This window comes from Drosophila takahashii, chromosome 2R (genome assembly GCF_030179915.1).
Source record: "Drosophila takahashii strain IR98-3 E-12201 chromosome 2R, DtakHiC1v2, whole genome shotgun sequence".
NCBI lineage: Eukaryota > Metazoa > Arthropoda > Insecta > Diptera > Drosophilidae > Drosophila > Drosophila takahashii.
The window spans coordinates 20,943,358-20,967,052 of NC_091679.1; the positions used below are offsets into that span (position 1 = coordinate 20,943,358).

At 46.4% G+C, this 23,695-nt stretch overlaps 1 protein-coding gene across 1 annotated transcript in view; it reads left to right on the forward strand.

Annotated features, from left to right (window-relative positions):
• LOC108054619 (uncharacterized) overlaps positions 1-22,619 on the forward strand; it is a 38,777-nt gene extending 16,158 nt beyond the window's left edge. The window contains exons 2-3 of the mRNA XM_017137660.3: positions 10,015-10,488; positions 15,861-22,619. Of these exons, the coding sequence (XP_016993149.2) occupies positions 10,187-10,488; positions 15,861-22,002 (6,444 nt within the window). The 5' untranslated portion in view covers positions 10,015-10,186 and the 3' untranslated portion in view covers positions 22,003-22,619. The remainder of the gene's footprint in view (positions 1-10,014; positions 10,489-15,860) is intronic.
• The last annotated feature ends 1,076 nt before the right edge of the window (positions 22,620-23,695 follow it).

Sequence of the window (23,695 nt, forward strand, 5' to 3'; positions counted from 1 at the left end):
CATCAAAGAATGCTCGTCCATCAACCAGTCGCTAAAAGTTCTGTGGAGTAATAAAAGTAAATAGATTTCCGCATATTTCGCTGAAATTTGTTGGATTTTTCGGAAAACTAATTCAACATTTCGACGGACTCTCGCCGTTTGCGGTGAGTTCTTCCGCCGAAAAGTTTCCTGCTGCGGATTGAAAATATTGAAGCCAATCGATGGAGTGCGCTGCTTGGACAATATGTGGGTTTAATAGAGAACAAAAGCCGCCCGGAATTGGTTAGAGAACAAAAGTCGAGTATTTACCGCGCATCCGAGCTAATGAAGCTATTAGTGCTGGCCTCGTTGTGGGGGAGCACTGAGCACGTCACTCCGAAACCGAATCCGAAACCTACCCCGAAATCGAAAACCCACTGGTTCTGGGAGCCCCGTGGCCCTTTTATTGGGCACGGGAAATGACCATTTCCACAGCCAAATACAGCAGAACAAACATTTTTTACTTGATTTGGTCGGCCAGGCGGCCAGCCGGCCAGAAATAACAAAAGCTGAAAGTGAGTGGAACTCTGGGTGGAAAGCGGGTCGCAAAGTTTATGCCAGTTGGTTGATTTCTGTAGCATTTCCGTTTTGTTTCGTTTTAATTCTCGAACTGCTCTTTGACCATATTTGATGGTAAGCGTACAAGCACACAAACACACAAACAGCAACAGACACAGACACAGGAAGGGGTGGGCAGAGGGCGGGAGATTGATGCAGAGGGCGAAGGGAATACAAATAAAATAAAATGAAATAAAATGTTTGACTGTTGCGGAAGTGCGCCATAAGTTTATTTCTTGTGAGCGCCATTTTGCCTACATATTTTCGAGTGTGCAGCACGCTTTCGGGCGCTGGCCATGTCGACTGCCTTTAGTTTCGGCCAAGTTGCTGTGTGTGGCTGTGGCCTATTGGCCGTTATGCCCCATAATGTAACGGAAATTGTCCAAGTTTTTAAAGGCATAAATGTTTAATTCAAATGGCGCCGTCCAAACTGTTGCTTCCTGACCCCCGCTAAATGTTCAATTTACTGCCTTCCAGCCCGTCTTGCCCCGCCTCCTTTATAGTATCCCGTGTAGTAACCTTAGCAGCTGCTGGCCGCCATTAATATTTTCCAACTATTTGCATAAATTAATGCGCGCACACAAAATGTTGCCAAAATATTGCTCTCTGCTCTCTGCTTTTCCTGCGGCAACTTATGGACCACTCCCTCCGCCCCCGCCCCCGAATTCCGCATCCTGGATGTGATGTACATGGGAGTGGGCGTGGCAGGCGCCATGTGGGTCAGCCGAGCTCAGCTCCGCTCCTGGATGTGAGCGAGTTTTAATGGCGATTTAAAGCGCCTTTGTTTGAATGCGAGTTAAGCATGCGCCAAAGTTTCGCATATGAATGAGAAATGAAATTGCAGTTCGGCCTGCGGCGCGTTTAACTCCGTCGAAAGTTTGTCTATTCCGACGAAAATCGGGGGGTTGCACTTGTAGCCTCGAAGCTGTGCTCTGATATATAGGAATATGTAAATATACACACAGATACTTTTCTAATGTGGAGCCGCGGAGCTGAACAGCTGCAGCTGTTTGTTGACGTTGCCCCAAATTTATGGCACATGCTGGGACTTCGGGGAGCACATAAATATTAAAATTTCCTAATCAGCTTCCACTAAGCAGACTTAAATTAGAATCGCTGCCAGTTCGACTGAAAGAGTCTTCTGGAAGTTAACCATCTCAAATCGCTGGCAAGTCTAAAGTGCTTTAAGTTTGGGCCCGAATCAGGCTGAAGGGTCGCTGATGCACGAGGGCGGGCGAGGGGTTGATAATTGAGTTTTTAGTAGCTGTTAGCGGTCCCAGGTCCCGCACCACCTCTTTGCGCCACTTAACGCCAAAGATGCGCAGCTACATGCAGCAATCCCCAGGAGCGGCGCATTGTTGTGCAAATTAACTATGTACCTGCCCGCAAACGCAGCCACATGCACACCAGGGCGGTCCGAGTTTCAGTGAAAACGAAAAGGCCCTACTCTCATTTGCGCATTGGTTTTAGGGACTATCGCCGAAATACACCCTTGTCATTGAAAGAATATATCGTGGTTAGAAGAGAAATATCTGTATAATAACCTATAGTGTAATTGGCATAGCCATTTGGACACTCTGAAGACTTGGATTGTTATACTTTTGGTTTTAGAACTTATGTATTCAACTTTTCGAGCAAGCGTTTCTAACTTCACCCTGTTTTGGGCCGCCCTGATGCACACGCACAGGGCTCTACGAAGCCCCGAAAATCACGAGCGCTGGGCCCCGAAATGCAAGTTAAAGTTCCTTGGCACAGACAGCGGCAACCAAATCAAATTTGCACGAAAAACCAAAGGTAAACTTTGAACGCTACTGGCGGACAGCCATCCACACCCACAGCCACACCACACCACACCACACTACACCCACAGCATCACGCACACGGATTCGCACATACGCAAATTCGCACGTCGCTTATTTGGTAATTTGCGTGAGTGCGAAAATGCGTTGCGTGTTTGCCTAACAGCAGCCCGTCCGTGCGAGTGTGAGTGTGCACTTGCTGCAGCAAAGTTCATAAACTTGTACACACCTGAGCCCACAAAGATATGCACACACTCTCGCAGGAGGACCTGCGATAGCGCCCTAATTGAGTTAGCCAGAGATTTCGGGCGAAAATATTTAAGCCCTGTGCGGTCAGAAAGCAGGTTTCGGCAACTACCCGTCTGTGTCACAATAAATTCGCATAATAAATGGGCCAGCGTTTAGCTGTGTCAACAGCAGTCAGCCGTCAGCCGTCAGCATCTCAAGAAGGGTAAACAAACCCGAACTTGACGAGCCCCGTCCTGCACCTGCGGCTCCGGCCAGCACATAAAATGTTAAACAGCGGGCTAATGTCCAAAAGGATGCACGGAGCGGCCAGGATGCACCGCAGCCCTCCGATGGGAGGCGCAGCTGAGGCCGCTCCTGCGGCTCCTGCTGCTGTTGACGTTGTCATTGTGGCACGGCGACGCAGGGAATAACGGAAATTATGCAAAATAGGTAAAGCTGCTTTGGCGAAACTGAACCTCAACTGCAGGCACTAAATTATGTGCTTTGAAGCACGGCGCTCGGCTGAAAGGCGAGGCCATCGGAGGTCTGCTGCGGGACCGAAAGGATACTTTAAGGGCCCAATCTATTAAAGACGGTGGCCCCATTGCCAAATCCCTTCAATGCTGGGCTGGCTATTCGAAAACGACTGCCTCTCGCTGGGCATACCAAGTAGTCGCATGCCGAGGCACATCGAGGGCGAGGAATCCCTAGAATTATATACTAAAAGGTACAGGCTTCGAATCGGAAGCAGTATTAAGCGTTTTATTACTTCATTCGAATATTTGTTCATAGAGTTCGAATTGTACGGAAAACACTTCCTGATTTTCTCAAATCCAGCATTCTGTGTAAGGCTTGAATAAAATTCACATAAAATAGATGCTGCGCTACAAGGGGTATCTCCTGAGCCAGGCCAACTTATCACGCCTGATATCGCTCTTGCTCTGAACCCTGCACATGGCGATATCACAAATCTTCATAACTGTCCACACATTTGGTGGTGTTCGTAGCCCGCTCGCTTTTGCCACCACACCCCGAATGTGTGCCAACGTAAAGTGAGACGAAAAAGTTCCCGTGGGCATCAGCCCGGCTTTCCTGTCTCCGACTGCGACTGTGGCAGCAGTAGTTGCGACTGCAAATAGAATCTTATCTGGGGCCCACGCGTTCCACTGCTGTTGCCAGGACCCACATCCAGACCCCAGGTCCGACTTGGTCCGAGCAGACTCGCATGAAAAATGCTCGCATGTTTATATGCCCGTAGTTAGCGTCTTTGGCCTGAAGGTCCTTTTCATTGGATTTGTTTCCAGTCCGGATGGTCCACACCTACCCACGGCTCTCGCCTCCTGTACATATCCTGCCTAGGTCCTGATGACCCCTCTGCCCGACTGACAGCCCCTGGGCCCCAGGGCCACTGGGCAAGCTGAAAGTACACTCTCAACGGAAGGATTCTGCCTTTGCCGTGGTCGCTGGTGAATTTAAAATGCAATTAAATAATAGATTTAACTCATCTTGGGCCTGGGCTTGGGCGCAGCATAATGTAATTCAGGCAACTAGATTATGAAAAGCCCTCTGCCTTGGGTTAATTAACATGACTAATGCACTGGAAATAGCTGACTCACTGCGGGCACTAATCAGTCCTAGGCCGTCCCACTAACAGCCAAGTCGGGCTGGAAAGCCCGGCAATTACGGCAGGCTGATAAAACAGGGCGAGTGATTGTGCAAGTCATAACTCAAAAGGACACGGATATGGCGAACATGAGGGTGCCGCATGTGTTCCATCATCATTCAGAGAATGACGCAGCGGGCGGGAAAAAAAGCGATGGCCGAGAGTTAGGATAACCATAAAGGGGTACCCTCGACCCACACTAACTCATGGGAGCTTAGTCCATTCACACACACCCGGGCATGAATGAAGTAGAGTGCGATGGTGGCCACCAACACTGACCAAAAGAAACGCAGTTGGGCATGAAAGGATACGACGTCTTTTTGTGCGTAGCAAAGGAGTAAAAGGATTTTGTGCACCTTTCAAGGTCCCTTTTTTACAGTTTGTTGACTATAAAGTCCAGGAATGAATGAATGCTTGAATGCTTGAATGCCTGATGATTGAATGTGCCAAGGTTGTGGGGAGGTAAGCGCACCCCTCTTGGGGTTCATGCTCATACTAATCAGCCGCAACCAGACGGTAGGGTCGAGGATATCTCGGCTCCATTCTGCTCCAGCTCCTCCTCACTTGTTTTGATTATAAATTGAAAAATTTGCTGTTGTGCAAAATTTGGGCGAAATCAAAGTGTTTGCGAGAGGTTCGCTTTCCTTTTTGGGATTCTCGGACCCTGGCATTTCCATATGTCACAGCCCGGGACGGAGTGGCCGAGTCGGGAGCAAAGGGTTGGAATACAAAGGCGTGGGGCCATAAAGGACACGCTGGTTAGTAACCGAATTTCCAGGCACTCAACAGAACGGTCTCATACGGGCGATGTTAAAGGGAGAATAATTATGACAGCGGGCCCAACTTAAGGGCAAGCTTTAAAGCATTAATTATAGTTCATGGCCTGCGAATGTCGAGCATGGCGGTGTAAGTGCGCTACAATAAATATATTACAAATGTGATAATGGCAGGCGATTGCATAATGGATTAAGCACGGCCTGCTGTTGATTCCCCTGTCGTTTGTTTGCGGCCTCTGTCGACGCTCTCATTTAAGCCTTTATCAATTCGAATCCGGAATCCGGATAAATATGCGACCGCGAGCGGTGCAAGGAGCAAAGCTCCATCACCACTGTTTGCAGTTTTACTTAATTTAAAGCGATTCATTAGCACTTTAAAGCTCTGCGACGCGCCTACGGTTTCTGATTATGGCGTGGCTTCAACGTAATTAATTAAAATGTTGATAGGCCCGGTTGTCGTTAGCAGAAGTGCCCTGTGACCTGTGGCCTGGGACCTAAGGCCAAGACAAATGCAAATGCAATGCGCGGCGAGCACGCGCCATTTGATAAATTGCGGCAATCAGAGGCTCGCCTGCCGCTTAATGCGGGGCTGAAAAGTTGCGTCGCCGCCGGCACTGGTGTTGCAGGTTGCATTTACAAATCACGTATCCGTCGCGCGAAGGCTTGCCAACTTCCTGCTAATTAATCCCAGAGCGTTATATATTAAACGGCGGCAGTCGGGCCATGGACCACGCCACGAGTCCTAATCCCGCTCACGCCGCGGCCCCATAACTTTGGAACTTGCCCCAGCTGCACGGCAGCTGCAGAGCGAGGGAAAGCAACCGGACAACTGGTCAACCGGACACCCCGTCAGTTGCCACTGAACGTGTCCGGACTGGGATCGAATCGGGGCAGAGCATTCAGCATTCAATGGACAGAAGCTCGGCGATGACAATGGAGGGAAGATCCGAAGCTCGATGAGCGCCACGTGCGTAGTGGAATAATGCGAGACAAGGCGTTTGGTGTTGAGCCGCAGAAACTTGAGAAACTATAAAGCCAAAAGGAGCTTCTCGTCCCGGCGCTTCTCGTCCCGGATTTATTTATGGTGAAGTGCGGTGTCAGTGGCAGACCTGACACAGATCCACCTTGGCCATTGTGTGGGGTCTGCCAGGCATAAATATACAGTCCACCTACGTCCTCTCAAAATTCGATCCGCCCCAAACAATAACAGTCCGGGCGAAGAATAGACAGCAAGATAAGGGGGATGGCAGCTGAAAAGTTTTATAGCCAAATGAAGATTGGCATAGCGAGATATGCACGTGATGGGAATGGAATGCCGAACATTATATCGAGCTCCTGCGGCGTGCGAAATCTTTTCCAAAACAATATATGTCATGCACATGCCGGAGTCGAACCCGTGCGGAAGTGGCACTGCCAGCTAGTAAATGGCCAATGAATCGACTGAGCTCCGGTGGCAGTGGGAGCGGAAAATAAAATGCACATTAGCCGGCCAAAGGCGCTCAACTGCCAGTGGCAGTACAGCCGGAAAAGGCAGCAGAAATGGCTGCGCCAATATGCGCACAGTGGGCCATGTGTTCAGCCAATTAGTTAACAAGAAAAACTTGTAGGTTACTAGCGTTCTTTCTGTTATATTTTCCTCAGAGTGATATAGAATGATATAGAAGCGATATCCGTAACTTGTAAAACTACCCTATTAAAGGGCTTTCCCCTCCTAGAAATGCAAGAAGGTATTCGGGAAAATCAAGGCACTACACTTTTTCGGCCCACTGTGCGCCGGGAGGAAGGAAATTGTTTTGTCGACTACGGCGCAAGAACAACAGGCCAGCGTGTGCGGGTGTTTGGTGTGTGCGCCACGAAAGAAAAGCGCAAATCGAAATAAATAAATAAAATCAAATGTTCTGCGCACAAAAAGGAAAGTTTTCAAGCTGGGCGAGCGGCAGGGTCAGTGGCTGAAATTACATCTTATGAGCGTCGGGAGGCTACGCTCGGGTACTCGGTGAGTCGAAACGTAACGGAAACGGAAACAGAGCGATAAAGTTCTGTTAGTGTAGCACACAGCAATCCACAGCGGGCCCCCGCGAGAGCGCAAAAGTGCGAAAGTGCGAGCTCTGGAGGGTCCTGAAGGGCTGAAGCCCGAGGCGGAGGGCTGCAGGCAGCCGGCTTGCCAAAGACAAAAGCCAAGCTCTGCCCGTCGGAAGCAGCGTGTAAATGTCGGCCAACACTTGGCGGTGCTTCCTGGAGAGGAAAAACCAATGAAACCGAAATCAGGCTCAACAGATAGCTCATACACCGAGCCAGGAGTCGTGGAGACCGTGGCAGTGTTCCGCCAGGCAGTCCCGACTTATAAAATTTCGAGACGAATGCGACCTTGACCAAAACTGGAAGCTGTAATGCGATTTGCTTTAATTTCCTCGCCGCGAGCGATAACTGATTGCTCCAGAGTCCTGCTGGGTGGGCAGGACAGCAAATCCAATAAGAAATCAATGGCTAACAAGCAAAGAACAAACCGAAACAAGTTTCGCTTTGGCTGAAAATCTTAATTTTCCACAAACCCACGGGACGTGACACATTTTCGATGGTCGCTGTGGACGTTGCAAACTCTTCTTAACTTTTTACAGCTCACCCACTCACTCAGATGTTGTATTCGGGTGAGTGTCTCATTTGCTGGCCATTTCTCTTCTTTGTTTGTTGTTGATTCTGAAGCCTTAAAACCAATTTCTACGGGTATTTTGGTCACACGCAACTGGGCTAATTCAATAGACTTAAGTTCCCCTGCTCCAGGCCCAAGAATCGTGTTTGCACTGAGCATTCGGGCCTAGCCCCCAAGAATTAATGACCTGGAGAAAAATATGTAATTTAAATCGTGTTTACATAATCCTTAATAGAGTTCGGTTTTTGTAATTACCTCGTATCTGTAACTGTTTCATCTAATTATAAGCAAATATAAATTTAAAAAAAAAAACAAAAATATTTGAATTGGTCTAAACGATTTCGAGAATTTCTTAGGTCAACATATGCCACTGAAGTCTGGCACCCGATAGACATTTTTCTAAAAATATATTTCCCATTTGGCATGTCCTTGGAGAGCCACAGCCCTTCAGCCCTACGAGGCAGGACCACGTCCTTAGCGAGGACTGCCAGCCGCATGCCCCAAAATGTCGCTTTGCCTAAATACACCTTTTGTCGTTTGATTTATTGCCAGCCTCCTTTCCACACACTATTTGCATGTGTTTCGCTTTTCGGCAGCCTTTGTTCCCCCGCCCCCAGGATGGGGAAATGCCCGAGTGATTTGTTTAAACAAACGCCCAGCTAGTGTGCGGTCTCATTTCTTTTCGTTTCGATTCGTTTGCTTGTCTCTACAGCTGTCAAGTTCAATCTTGGTCGAACCTGAGACTGAAACTGAAGCTGGATTGGATCCTGAATAAGCTTTTAATGCTTGTGTGCGGCGCTCCTTTGTGTTTGTCTGTTTGTCGTCCACTTGTCATGTCAGTTGGCATCATTGTCGACCCAGACAATGGCAGTCCGACCAATCTGTCCTGGCACCTCACCTCAGTTAACTTACCGGGGGTCCTCCCAAAGGGTAAGCCACTCCTCGGGCCTGGCATTTCATTTACATTTCAATGTCAGTTCGTTTCGGCACCGTCCATCCACCCCCAACATCCTTGCCCGCTGACAATCGTAATTTACCGTTACAAATCAATTGCCAACTTATGGCCGTGACGAGTCCGATGCGGAGCCTACATTATGCTGAAATATTTTACGCCCAATTTATGTTAATTTGGCTGTATTCCTCTCGTTGTTCTGGGCCCATAAAACGAACGGAGAAAATCAAAAATCGGACCGAAAGTGCCAGTGCCGTCAGCAGCCAGTCGGCGAGCATATTTTTATGGCCAGGCCTTGGTATTTATGCCCGATTTTTTTCACATTGAGCGGGCATCGTTTAGCTATCTGCCGTATGTGGGTGTATGGACTGGTTTCATCGATGTTCGTACGTGATGTGGCAAAACTTGCCGGGGTCACAAGGACAAGGCACACGGAGGGGTGTGAGTGTGCAGAAGAGGGTGCAGGAGAGGGTGGCTGGATCCGATTCTGTTAGCTAACATTTTGACAGCGTCGGCTTTAAGTTGTCAGCGCATTCTTCGGCTTTGCCGCTGCTGTTGGCCATTGTGCTTATTAACATATTGCCTGTTTGCTGTTTTCCTCGTGTCGCGCCATTGACAATTCATTTGTGTTATCACACACACACGCGCAGAAAGGGCTTAGCGCCACAACGCAAAACAGGGAAACTGTCAAAACGGTTGCAAAGTATTTGCACAGATTTCTGACGCTGATAGTAAGTGACAGACAACAGACAACGGGAGCGTAAGAGGAAACCAAACAGAAAGCTTAGCTAAAAATAAAAATCATTTTTCCCGATAACTGGCTGCAGATATGGCCAGGCCTTCCTGGCTCAATCCACAGTCACGTAGGCCACTTCGAATGCCGCTCTAAGTTATTACGAATCTCTAATATCCATCAGGTAGTATATGCACTCCGTAATGCATACGACCATTCTTGGGGGGGGTTTTGGGATGGAGATGGGGATGGGTGTATTGCATATCCCATGCTTAAGACCAAATTGCCTGGCACTTAGGCCAAGGCACTGAAAGCATGCTTTACTGCAAAGACGCCGACTCCAATGGCATTACTTCCCCATACCCACTCGCCTCATGTGGCTGCACGTTATTATTAGCATAATTACAGGCGCATTAGCGTGCCAGGTTTCAGGTGCTTGGCAATTTGCCTGCTGCCAGGACGCCTGATTATGACAGGGCCTAAGAGCACGCCGCCTGCCACAATGCACGTCCTGAAGCGCCGCTTAAACTTGCGCAAGTTTCTTAAAGGCCCCCGCATTATGCAAATTGTTCCACGGCATTCTTTTCGCTCGCCTTCATTAACATTGCATTAATTAATTTTTTATTCCGCTTCGCAGCTTTCACTTGATGTTTATGCAGCCTCCTTCGACACTAAGCACCAATCGGATTCAGTGAGCCAAAGGTCCTGACCTGCCGTCAGCAAAAGTGAGAGGAAAAAAATTTTAGGATTAGTCCACGGCTGAAGCGAAAACAAACGCCCACTTCACGCGAGCACTTCACGACTCCACAATGCGTCTGCCGCGCACAGCCCCAGTGCTCTGGCTCTGGGCCTGGCTAACCTTGGCCACCTCCGGCATCCTGGCCTATCCGAACAGCCAGCAGCAGCAGCCGCTGGTCACCTATGTGACCACCTCGACGACATCCAGCCAACGGAGCCAGTCCGCCAACCAGCCCCTGCAACCGGCGTTTGTCTATGACTCACCTCCTCCGGAAGGGGAGGAGGAGTCTAGTTCTAGGCATCCCCTGGCCCCGGCAACGTCCAATGTCCGGAACGAGGAGACTGAGCCGTCAAAGAAAGTCATCGGTTCCAGGTGAGTACATACATTGACTTACATTCATTGCGGCTTTACGGCCGGAATTGAGGAATCAGCACAGAAAAAAACGTCCACGGAAAGGATCGAAGGTCGCACAATAAACTGCAGTTTGTGATTCATAAGTTTCGAATTGGGGATTAAATGCTTGGTGGATCCCGATTAGCGCTGAGAAATCAAAAACATAAAACAAAATCTTTTATAACATCACATTGAGCCAGAACATATTGTTTTTAATCTCCAATCTTATTATTTTCCGTGTAGGAGGGTGGGTCTCTTTGTTTTTCACGTCCAATTTTACTTGCCCTTTGTTTGCTGTTTCTATCGCTTCTGCTGTTGCTGGGGAAAATCTTTTGTTTGCACAGCTTTTTGCAATTTTTGCCACTAATTGAAATAGAATTTCCTGCTTTGTTGTAGCCGCCGTTCCGATTGAGGAGCGTGGGGTGGTCAGACTGGGACTCGCCTTAGTATTTTTAATTAATTTGCTGTGCGGCCGCAAAGCGTCCTGGAGTGGGCAGGAAAGCGCTGCATACTTTGTGGCACGCGTTTGGAATCCCATTGAGTTGGCGAAGTTGGGTGGTAGGGTAGGGGGTAGGTGAAGGTGGGCTGTAAACGAGGGCTGTAAGCGAAAGCCAGACAACAACGACTAAATTGAGTCCTCATTAACTTCAAATCAATGCTAATCAATTGGGTTTATGTGGGCGTGACGCTTTTGAAGTGAACCCTAAACGGTTTATACCCTAATCCGTTCAAAAAGAAGAGCCAGAACAACATCGAAACCAAGGGCTGGCATATTTTTGTTTTTGGATCCCTTTCTGGCATTCCACTGGCCAGGAGACATCTGTTCCGCCACAGTTTCATATTAATTCCGCGCATAAACAAATTCACGGCCAGCGGCGTATTGCGTCAGCTGTTCGTTCTCTTCTCCCTTGCCCAACGTTGGTAATGACTGCGAGCTGTTGCCTGTGATGGTGATAACGATGATAGCGACGATGATTCGCAGCTTGATGATGGCATTTCGGAACTGCAGCCAGGCGCATCTGCAATATTTACATGCATTTTTGATTGTGCTGCATTCCCCTCTGGATTCCAATTAAAACCAATCTGTGCGTCCGACATTCTTTGGGTCCTTTTCGAAAAACCTCACTTTGCCAGCATCGCTTACCTACAAATTAAACTGGAAATAAGTTAATAAATCATTTATGTTCGCCTCAAAGGTCCAATCGGACTAAGCTGCAAATCGACGAGAGCCATTGGAAAATTCACACAAATTTTACCGAATATTTTCATCCTATCCCATTGCAACACATTTCTGTAATTCTCGCATGAAGGGATTTGCATCCACCGCGCTGATGATTTTGACGAGGCATCAGTCCCGCTTTATGGCATATGGCATACGGATATATGTCCGTATATCGTATGTGTGTGGCAGCTGCATATGACTAAGCACGCTCCGACTCACGTGCTTAAATGTTAATGATGTGCTCATGCCACACGCGGAATTACTTGCATACTCATACACACAGACGCCGACTAACATATGTAAGCCTTAGTGTGCCGAGATATTCCCACTAAGCGCTGCACAAATGCAGATAGAGGACACAGAGGCAGTTGCGTGAGGTGATGGTGGAGCGGGGGAGGATTGGTTGCTAACTGCGTGACTTTCTCCAACCATTGCATAGTTGTCAATTTCCATTAAAATGACAGCGACGCTCCTCCCAGAATGCTACATGACTTGCGTTGTCAGAGGGCCAAGCTGAATATTTTAGTAAGGCTTTATAGAAAACAGTTATTACTGTCGCCCCACAATTTCCGCCAAATTTAAAATCTGCTTCGATTTATATATTCGTGGTCATGATCACTCACCGAGTCAATCTCGAAAACTAGAAAAAAGTACGAAATGGGAAAATTTTAAAAAAACAAGAGAGCACGCTATAGTCGGGTTGGTGTCCCGACTGTCTAATACCCGTCACTCAGCTAAAGGGAGTGCGAACGCTGTAATCGGGTTGGTGTCCCGACTAACTAAAGGGAGTGCGAGGGAGATAGATATATAAACAATTTTGATTGCGTTAGGTATAGGTTTAGATAGGTATAAATATACACATCAAAATTGCATTTATACTTCCGGAAATCTTTAAAGATGTGGGCGCAGGTCACATTTTAAAATCGTTATTGGGCGATTGTGGGTGTTAGAGGGGGCGTGGCACTTACTTGAAATAAACTTGCGCTGCGTAGGAAGCCCAAGAATATGTGTGGAAAATCTCATCCTTCTAGCTTTTGTAGTTTCCAAGATCTCAGCGTTTATACGGACGGACAGACAGTCGGACATGGCTAGATCGACTCGGCTAGTGATCCTCATCAAGAATATATATACTTTATGTGGTCGGAAACGCTTCCTTCTTGCTGTTACATACTTTTGCACGAATACAATATACCCTTTTACTCTACGAGTAAATAAAAAAAAATTATTTTTTTTGTGGTGGCAATGGTTAAAAAATTTTTTTAAATCTTAATTTGTTTTTATTTTTAGGAAATTAAAAACTTTTTTGTTTTTAAACTTTTTATTTTGAAAGAAGAGGCTTTAGAGGAATTTATGCAAAAGACATGAAGTCAATCGGATTCATATAACCGGAGATACAGATTTTCAATGAGAGGGTACTTTTTAAAATTTGACGATTTTTGGCAAACTTAAAAAAATTCTAACTAAAAATATAATTTTTTTTCGGTCAAATCCTGATACACGTGTTTACTTATTTTCCGAATAGTAAGTGTAAAAAAAGTTTCAGGCAAATCAAAAATGTGACCCAATAAAAGGTGTTCGGTTTGTAAAAGAACCGCCCATATACAGGAAGAAATGAAAATCTGCTGTGATGGTTCGATCATAATGAGTGATACACCAATCGAAAGGTATTGCAAAAACTAACAGGGTTGCATACCAAGACTTTAAGAAAATCGATTGGCTTGGGAGAGAGAGCGGAGAAAGTAAAACAGTGAAAATTTCGAACCCGCTATAAATGGCTAAATTTCGTAAGCCCATAACTAGCGAAATCCTGAATCATATTAAAGGTATTTTTAAGTAGCTATTTTTTGTCCATCTTGAGACACGTTATCATATTTCTATTTTTATTGTTGAATGCGGTTAGCACCAAGCTTTAAAATGTCACATTCCCCTATTTTTTTAATTACCTTGGTGATTTATAAAAAAATAAAATGTAAAACCAATATACTGAGGCAATTTCGCCACACAGGGGGGTAAAATCACCACACCACCGGGGCAATTTCGTCACCTGAAAAATGTAGGGAGTTTAACGCCTGTAAATATGCTACACTGATCAAGCGTACCATTTTTGTTGACGTCCTATATTTGTTGCTGCTGCTGGTAGTCTGTTCGTTAGCCAGCTCGTCAAATATAAAAATATGTATTTAAAATAGGTGCGACTTTACCCTTAGCGTAGGGTGGCGAAATTTCCCCAGACAGTACTTTTTTAGAAATAATTATTTTTCTTCCGAAATTAGGCGCGAAGTTAAAAATCACTGACGCAGAAATGCACATTATAGCACTGTGTATTATATAAAAAATCGTGTATCTTATTCCTTTTGAATTGTGGCATACAGAAAAAATTTCGTCGAGAACTAAATGTAGCTTTTGAACTGTTAAAACACATTTAATATTATAGCTTAATTATCTTGGCCTTCTGTGCAAAACAAATGCATTGGTTATGTCTGGCCGTCTTGAAGGACTAAAACAAAAAAATTATAAATTTTTACGACTTATGGATTCCGAGATATTGCAGGTGACGAAATTGCCCCTGTGACGAAATTCCCCCACTCTCCCCTACAATAATGCCTTCCTAACACTATTTATGTATATGCAATAGTTAAAAACTTATGCACAAAACCATTTTTTTTTAAACTTTATTTTTAGCTTTTTTAATTTCTTTCAAAAACGGCTCTAACGATTTTGTTTAAAACTTTAAACTATATAGCCCTTCAGATTCCTGGTATATAGCACATTATTGTAAAAACTCACGTTTAAAAGTTATTAAGAGACGAAAATAGCCACCTTGGCCAGCTCAGAACAACTAACGCTTCCTGAGCATTGAATTTTGTGCGTGGGTGTCCAAACTGTATTTTAGGGTAATGGAATCAATTAATTTGCATTTAACAGTTCCATATAGGAATCTTTTGTTCTACGACTTTTGGATTTAATTTTCTACAACCTCCCCTTTAAAAATAATTTATTTAAAATAAAATAAAAACAAGAAAGAAAGCTAGCTTCGGCCAGCCGAAGCTTATATACCCTTGCAGATCGTTCCTATTAACTTACAAATCGCAAACATTTTTCGATCGTTCCTATGGCAGCTATATGATATAGTCGTCCGATTTTGATAAAATGAAAATTGAAATTCGGAAATATTTAAAAAGAGTCATGTCCTAAAGTAGAAGAGAATACAATAAAAACCAAAAAAGCTAAAATTTATTCCTGTGTAACTTTTCCATTAATTTTCCGATCGTTCCTATGGCAGCTATATGATATAGTCGTCCGATTTTTAAAATATTTTATTCGAAATTCTGAAATATTTAAAAAATAATATTTCCAAGAGAAGAAAGTTTTATTTCAAAAAACACCAAAGCTAGAATTTTTTTAACGTTTCCTTCCTATGGGAGCTATAAGATATAGTTATCCGATCCGGTTGGTTCCGACTTATATACTACCTGCAATAGAAAGAAGACTTTTGGGAAAGTTTCATCGCGATAGCTTCAAAACTGAGAGACTAGTTTGCGTAGAAACGGACGGACAGACGGGCAGACGGACGGACAGACGGACAGACGGACAGACGGACATGGCTGGATCGACTCGTCTAGTGATGCTGATCAAGAATATATATACTTTATGGGGTCGGAAACGTCTGCTTCACTGCGTTGCAAACTTCTGACTGAAATCATAATACCCTCTGCAAGGGTATAAAAACGGTTTTAAAGCCAATTTAAAAATACCGAAAGAATGCCAAAAAATTACTTTTTTTTGTCCAAATAACAGGTTTTGTCCTGGAAAATTATCCTCAAATTACTTAGCTTAGTTGAGGATCCATCTAACTAGAATCAAATATCAAATATTTGGCTTGGTTGACATACCCAGAGAATTGTCCATATCAAAGGGATGCGGTGTAGTTGTGTTGTAGGGTTTAGAAGTACAAATTGACTGGAAAAATACGCAAATAAGTGGAAAATCCCTGGATAAGAAATGGATAGATGCATAGCTACTGAGATCTTTAAATAGGGTATTTTTAGACCATTTAGACTCTAAAAATAAATATAAACTGTTTTTGTCGTTACTAAAAATCTTGTACGTCTTATTTCCTCTTCCTTAGTGGAACCCCACCGGTGTCCGTAGTTCTCGATGGAAATGAGCCGCAGTTCACGGATGCTCTGGGCCACAAGGTGCCCAAACCACAGCCGTCCTTGCAAGTGGCCAGTCCAATCGTTCTTCTTAACCCAGACCGCTACGAATTCTACACATTCGACGAGCACGGCGAGCTCGTCAAGCGGTTGATGACCATGGAAGAGATTCAGAGCATTGTGGCCAACGGAGACGGGGAGGGGCCATCAATCATCCATCCGGCCCCGCTAACTGATAGCAATCCCGACAAGAATGTTCAAGATATTGTAAACAGCGTGCAAAGCGTGCTGAACCAGGAGGTGGCTTCTAGCTCAGCAAAGAATAGCTCCGGGGAGCTGCTTCCCCCCCTGCTTGATACCCCCGACGTCTCATCGTCATGGTCTCTCATCCTGCCTGCCATTTTCGGAAACACGGGTGGAGATATTTTTCCACAACAGCGTCCGCAGCAAATTGTTATGACCCCCGAGTCGGAGCTGCTCGAGACGTCCACCAGAGCGCCATCACCGACTACGGTAGCTACAAAAAAAACCAAGCCCGCTAAACGCAAGCCGGGGACCAAGCGAAAGCCCGTCTCTACTACCAGCACCACACAGGTGACACCTCAAGTAGTGCAGGAGGAGCTGGATCCCATGGACTCCGTGTACACAGGCATTCAGCAATACCAGCAGGTGGCCGCGAATATGCCACAGTTTGAGCTCCTTCACATGCAGCCCATTTACCAGAAGCAACCTATCCCAACGGGGCAGCCGGAAACAACCACGCGAAGAGTATTCTACAACAACCAAGAAATAATTCACACGCCCACCTCCTCGAGCAGCGCCCCCTCTAGCACTGAGATCGTTTTTACCCACCATCTGGCCAAGAAGCCGGCCAATGTTCAGCGCAAGCCGACACAGCCCCAACGCGTGAAGAAGCCCAACGGTGGTTCTACCTCCGAAACTACATCCCAGGCTACTGGCGGTAAGCAGAAGGTCAAAAAGAAGACAACTACCACAACAACAACGACAACAACTACACCAGCCCCACAGCCCGAAACAGAGCCACCCACCGAGGAGGAGCCATCACCAATAGAAAGCGCGACTACAACCACCCAAGCACCTCCCTTAACAACACAGAAAAAGAAGAAACGTAAGCCCACACGAACACCAGGTACTGGATCTTCTGGTGGCAACTCAAAGCCATCAAAGCCAAAGCGAAAGCCCACGCCTTTACCACAGCAGCAGGTTGCCGGAACTCAAAAGCCGTCCAGACCACAGAGACCTCACAAGAAACCCAAGCCTACAGCTCCTACAACTTCCACTACGTCGACCACGACGCCATCGCCTGAAGTGACCACTACAACTACGACATCCGGACCATTGACCACCTCTCCAGAAGCCCCAATCACAGAGCCACCGGAGGAGAGTCCAGTAACCACCACTCCAGAACCAGAGCCCCAAACAACAATCTCCACAACAACGACAACATCAGAGGCTCCCACAACCACATCCACAGAGGCACCTACAACAACAACAGAGGCTATAATAACAACAACAACTTCTACCACAACAACAACAGTTGCTCCTCTAAAGACCACAGCAATACCACCTGCCCTGCACCACCAGAAACTGCACAACAAGCCCGTCAGCCGTCCATCAACTCTGCACCACAACCGAGTCCACGCGAAACCAGTGCACATCCCCACGACTGAATCGAGTAAGGTGGCTGGGGAGCCACAAGCTTCCGAAAGCTACGGATTGGTTAATGTAATTCCCTTCTTGAGCACCACACACAAACCATTATATCCGCTGCCTAGCTACGATGCGGACGCCTCTTCAAATGTGACTACTACATTAACTGACACTCCGGCTCCTCACTCGCCCCAAAAGAAGACCCCACTGCCTTCGCTGGCGCAACTGCAGCAGCAGTTGCATCTCGGCTCACCATCACCGGCGCCACAGCTCTCGCCCGCTCAGATCCTCTCAATGGACCAAATAGTGCAGTCGCTTACCCAGGACCTCTCATCCACAGATAAAGCGGAAGAAGACTCCGCTGCCAGTCCCGTAAGATACGACAGTGCGGAAAGCAAACTGCAGATTGAAGCCCTGGCCAGCAAGAAGAAAGTAGCAGTCATCGCCAGCACCAGCCCTGCACCAACCACAACCACTACAACTAGAAAATCAACTACCTCCTCCAAACCCACCTCAATTTTGACCAGCAACAAGCCACTTAATGCCCATTATGGTGGCAGCACTTTGGCCACAATGCTCTCGGAGGAGGGGGAGGATGTTACCGACTCCATGGAATCTCTTAAAGTCCACCAGCAACCAGCAGAGACCACGCTCAGCAGCCTCGAGGACGATGACGAAGAGCAAACACCCGTTGTGCTAATCACCGCTAGACCACAGTACTTTACGGTAACAAGGCAGCCGGAACCACTGCAGCCAATAAAGACCGATTCGACCGATGAGGAGCCGGAGACCACCGAGTTGCCTGGACAAACACAGTTTCTGGTAACAACGCCGATGTCACCGCTGGAAGAGCTGGAAGCTACCACGAATAAGCCTGAAGTCGAATCAATCTATGTAAATATACCTGAGGAAAACGAACCTAAGCCCGCCGGCGGTTATATTCCAAATTCCGTTGAAATTGGGGAGGGGGTGAATGCAGTTGTGGCCACCACAGAACAGACACTAAGACTTCCAGTCTCCGAGAGCAGCACAGTCGCCGATTTCGACAGTACCGAAGTTACCCCCATGATCGCTGACCTGGTGCACCAACTCAATATGGAAATGCTTAGGCCCACGGACCGAATATCCATGGCGAACTTCCAGACACAGGCAGCTACTGTTGCCTCCACACTAGTGGATGGCAGCAACACGCTCGTCTCGGATGTCCCTATAAACTCAAACGAGACAAAGGATGAGATCGAATTCCTTATGTCCGATGTTATACAGCAGATAACTCAGGGAGATCAGAGCCATCCTCCACAGAAGGCGAAGCCGATAGACGATTCAAACCGCCTGACCAATTTCGCACAACTGAATACCTCTTTCTTGCTTCACCCAAAGCCAGAAAAATCGGAGGAGACCACGGAGTCTCAAGAACCATACAAACTAGAAGCGACGCAAAGTACATCTACTGCAGCTTTTATCAAGGAGGAATCAACTTTTCCTGCAAATTCCATCCATGTAGAGACGAGCACGCATCGGATTCCAATTCTATCGCTCTCCCAGATTTATGCGCAGCAACAGCAAGATGAAGATGAGGAACAGCAAGGTTTTGCAAATGAACGACTCGAAGTTCATCCAACTTCAGAGCCCTTAAGGCACGAAACGGAAACTGTCCCCAATCCGGAGAATGCATCCACTGCAGCACCCACAGTAGATACCACCGAGGCTGATACCGTTGGGGCTGTCATCACCACTGAGCGTCAGCAGGCCCAAGAACCCAGCCAGGAGGAGACGACTTCCAGTGAAGAGGGTTCCGGCAGCAAGGAATCAACAACCGGTTTCAGCGAAAGTTACACTCATGCCGAAAGCGAAGAGGAAACGCTTGAGCTGTTAACAAATAGTTACAATGAGCAGCAGCAGACAGAAAAAGAGCACGAGCCCGTATTCACCACGACGGAGGAGTCAGCATCTACCACGCACATGTCTATGGTGGAAGAGACAACATTGGCGACGAACGTTTTTCAAGACGGACAGGGAGAAGATCAATTGTTAACAACGGTGAAAGAAGAATATCCAGAACAGCACCCACAAGGAACCCATGCGGCGGTTTTGGGGGACAGCGTCACCAACGCAGCCCAACTACTGCCCCAGTATCAGGCGCCCACCAGCGAAGAGCATGAGGAAGATGAAGTGAGGGTCACGGAAATACCCGGTGACATGTCCTTGGCTTCTTCCGATTCAGACATGTCCCTGAGCTCCGAACAGGTGACTGAGAAAATCGAAGTGAGCACAGTAAAGTCACAGGAATTGGACGACGAATCTTTGGAGGAAATTTCCGACGAGCTGACAGCTACCGTGTCCGAGGAACAGGACGCTGCGGATGACGAGGCGGTTACAAGTGCTCAAAAAATTCAGCCGGACGATGAGGATCCCTACGTGAAGCTGGGCGAAACGACGGCGAGTCTGGTGAGACCGCTTAAACCCAACAAAGAAGAGGTCAATGAGGATAAGAGCGTAACTGAACCTGATGAGGAGAACCACAAGGTTACATTGCCTTTGGCTAGCTACGGACAGGCGCCAGTAGATCAGGCCGATGAAGAAGACGAGGAGGATCAAGTAATTTACCATCTACCTCTCTCTCTGCCCAGCAGTACAACAACAAGTATTACTACAACTTCTACAACTACTACTAAAAAGCCCACTACGGAAACCCCAACTTCGACCACTACGTCTACGACCCCACCCACAACAAAGCGAATGAACACTTTGAAGCCAGTTTCCTACTATGTTCAGCCCTCGCTTCTGGGTGGATATAATCAACTGGACTTGCAGCCGCCAAAGGTGCTGCCCTACAATGCTAATGCTAACAAGGTGGATACAGCCCTGCCACCGGCTCTATCCCATAGCCCATTTCAAAACACGTTGAACCAGCAGCGACCAACCCAACGACCTCTCTTGCTGACCAATCTTATGGCCAGCTCCACGCAATCGACAAGACCACCAGTAAAACTAGAACCTAGTCCAGAATCTTCGCAGGGGCTTGAAGCCTCCACAGCGCTAATGGACGAGGATCTGCAATCTTTTGCCCGGCTCTGCAACGAGCTGGCTTTCAGCTACTGGCGTGCCATTACCTCAGAAAAGATCAGTTCGGCCAGAAGTCTGGTCATATCCCCGTTCGCTCTGACTTCCATGCTTTCGATGGTCTTCCTAGGCGCGCGCGGAAGCACGTCCGGGGAGATGAACGAGATTCTGAAGCTGGACGACATGGTTACCTTTAACCCACATCTAATCTTCAAGAATATAACCAACTCAGTGGAGCAGGCTACGGACAGCGATATCGCGACAGCTGCCTTTGTACGCGAGATCTTTAGCGACCGTGCCAACGGGAAAATACTGCCCTTCTTTAAAGAGAAAACCCAACAGCTGTACGCCGGTCACGTCGAGGAGGTGAACTTCCATGTGGTCAACGATATCGTGCGACGCCGCACGAACCTGTTGGTGAAGCGGCACACGATGGGGAAGGTTCTTGAGTACCTGCGTACCAACAGTGTTTGGGTGAATGGCCCATTGGCAACGATCTCGGCCAATCTCTTTCAGACGGACTGCTCGCACGGCTCCACTGCAGATCGTGATGGGGAGATGTTTTTCCAAGTGCATCCCACAGTGCGCCAGCGCCGGCTCGTGCCCATTCCGGCCGTGCTTTACCGTTCCGGCTTCTTGGCGGGCTACGAGCCTCAGCTGGACGCCACCGTTGTGTCCTTCGGTCGAGTCCAAGACACGGTTAGCACGGTATACGTGATGCCCGGCCACCAGAGCTCCATTTCGCCGATGGACAATCTGGAGCGCTTGGAGCGCAGTCTGGTGGAAAGGGCTTTCGGGGATTCGCGGGCCTGGAGCCGGCTGCTTACCTCTCTAATGGATCGGCCAGGCATGGAGGTGCAACTGCCTCGATTTTCACACCGCTCGTTTGTTAACGCATCGCTGGGTCTGCAGAAGATGGGCCTGCGCGGCCTCTTCCAGTCGGACCTGGCTGACCTACGGGGTCTAACTGGCGCCGGAAACCGCGACATCTTCCTTTCCGACATGATCCAGATAAACACGTTCAGCACATGCGGCGAAGAGAAGATCTCCGAGCATCACCACGTAGAAATGTACCCGGCACCCCCTCTGCGAAAGCGGAACAAGGATGTGGACGCTACTGATGATGATGCCTTCGACTCCTCGGAGGCAGTCGTGGATTTCGGCTCGCTAGTGCAGGAATCGGCGCTAGGACGGGGCTTCTACGACGACCTGCTGGACCCGAAGTACCTGGAGCTGCCGCTGCCACTCCGTCCACGGCAAGCTCGCGTCCCAGATGCACCACGGCTGCGGTTCGACAAGCCCTTCCTGTACTTCGTGCGCCACAACCCCACTGGCATGATTCTGTTCATGGGACGATTCAACCCGCGCCTGCTGCCGTGAAGAGGACGCAGCACCAGCAACTGAGGGTCGTTTTCTTGTTAATTCTTGGAATGTGACTTAGTGAATTTATATCGTACTTGTAATAATAACTTTATTCTTAATTAACGCTGCTTGCTGTGCCTTAATCTCGCGTCCCGCATCCCTTGGTCCCAATCCCTTGGATTGGTCCGATACGAGATTGATGCGCAGCAAACGATTGCATGTGCCAGTGGCATCTGCAATTATTCTTTGCGCGTTTAAAAACGAAATCAAATATCTTAAATGCTTATATGCAGTTTGTGTAAATGTATATCCAATTTTTCTGGCTTTCATTTTATTGGCCGCGTACAACACGAATGCGGCATGGTATATGGAAATGCATTTTTTACTTCGCTCGTTGTTCGCTGAAAAATTGACCGTTTGGCAAACAAATGTTGAACAAATATGTAGGCGGCGAATGCGAATGCAATCGAAAATTAAATGCAAATGCAATCATGGAATGCGTCAATGTTTTGGCAACTGAACAAATGTAATTTAGTAAAATAAACTTTACGAATACGCAAACTAAAAGTTATGTATGCTATTATTTAAGCTAAAAAAAAATCTAAATAAATAAATATAAATACATACCACGAAAATATTTCACCTCTTAATTTCATCTTGCTCAAAGCTTTTTAAGAAAAGTGAAAATCCGATGCACCCATACAATTTTCGCGGTAGCTAAGAGCACAAAAAACCGATGTACGATACTTCGAATTATGTGGCCTACACCCAAAAAAAAACCAAAATTTTACATTTAATGAGCATTGTAAAAAAATATTAAATCAAAACTAATTAATTTCAACTGTATACATTGTAGTGTAAGTGCTATACCAAAGAGTATACACTGGTCGGCATAATTATTTTGACAGATTTTAAAGTTAAATCTTCTCATATTCTGAACTTATAATAGAAACATTTTGGCACCTATAGAAATAGCACTTCAATTCCGTTAAAATAACACAACAATGTTCTTAACCCATTAAGCACCCTTTAAAAAGTTACAAAATTAGAAAATTTATGGTGAAGGTCAAATTTTAAACTTTTTTCCTGATTATTTGAAAATAGCTAAAAATGACAATTTTAGCCGCTTTTTCCACCTTTTCATACAAAATTTTACTGAGATCGTTTCATTCAAAAAATTATACAAAATACAAGGAAAAATATTTTGAAATATTTTTTTTTCAGTTATTATGAATTTTGATTGGGGAAAAACTTTGCATCAAAACATTTTTGTTTTAAGCCCCAGGAAAAAAGTTAAAAATTTGACTTTCACAAAATTTGCTCACTTTTCAAAGGGGTCTTAATGGGTTGAGAACATTTTTATGTCATTGAAACGGAATTGAAGTGCTCTTTCTATAGGTGCCAAAAAAGTTTAAAATGTGAGTACAGTTAACATTCAAATCTGTCAAAATAATTATGCCGACTAGTGTACGGCATAAACCAGTAGTGTAGTTTGTAAACTAATTATATTCCACTATTTCATTTATTATTTACACTTGTGGTTTAAAAAAAATTTATGTGGTATAAAGAAAATGTTGTTTCAACGTACTACAAATAGTATCATGCCTACATGCCTGATGAAATAATCGAAGAACGCTATTTTTTGCGCTTTACAGCACAATTCTGTGCGTTAACAGCACTCTGTAATTGTTTCTCGTTCAGATAAATTAAA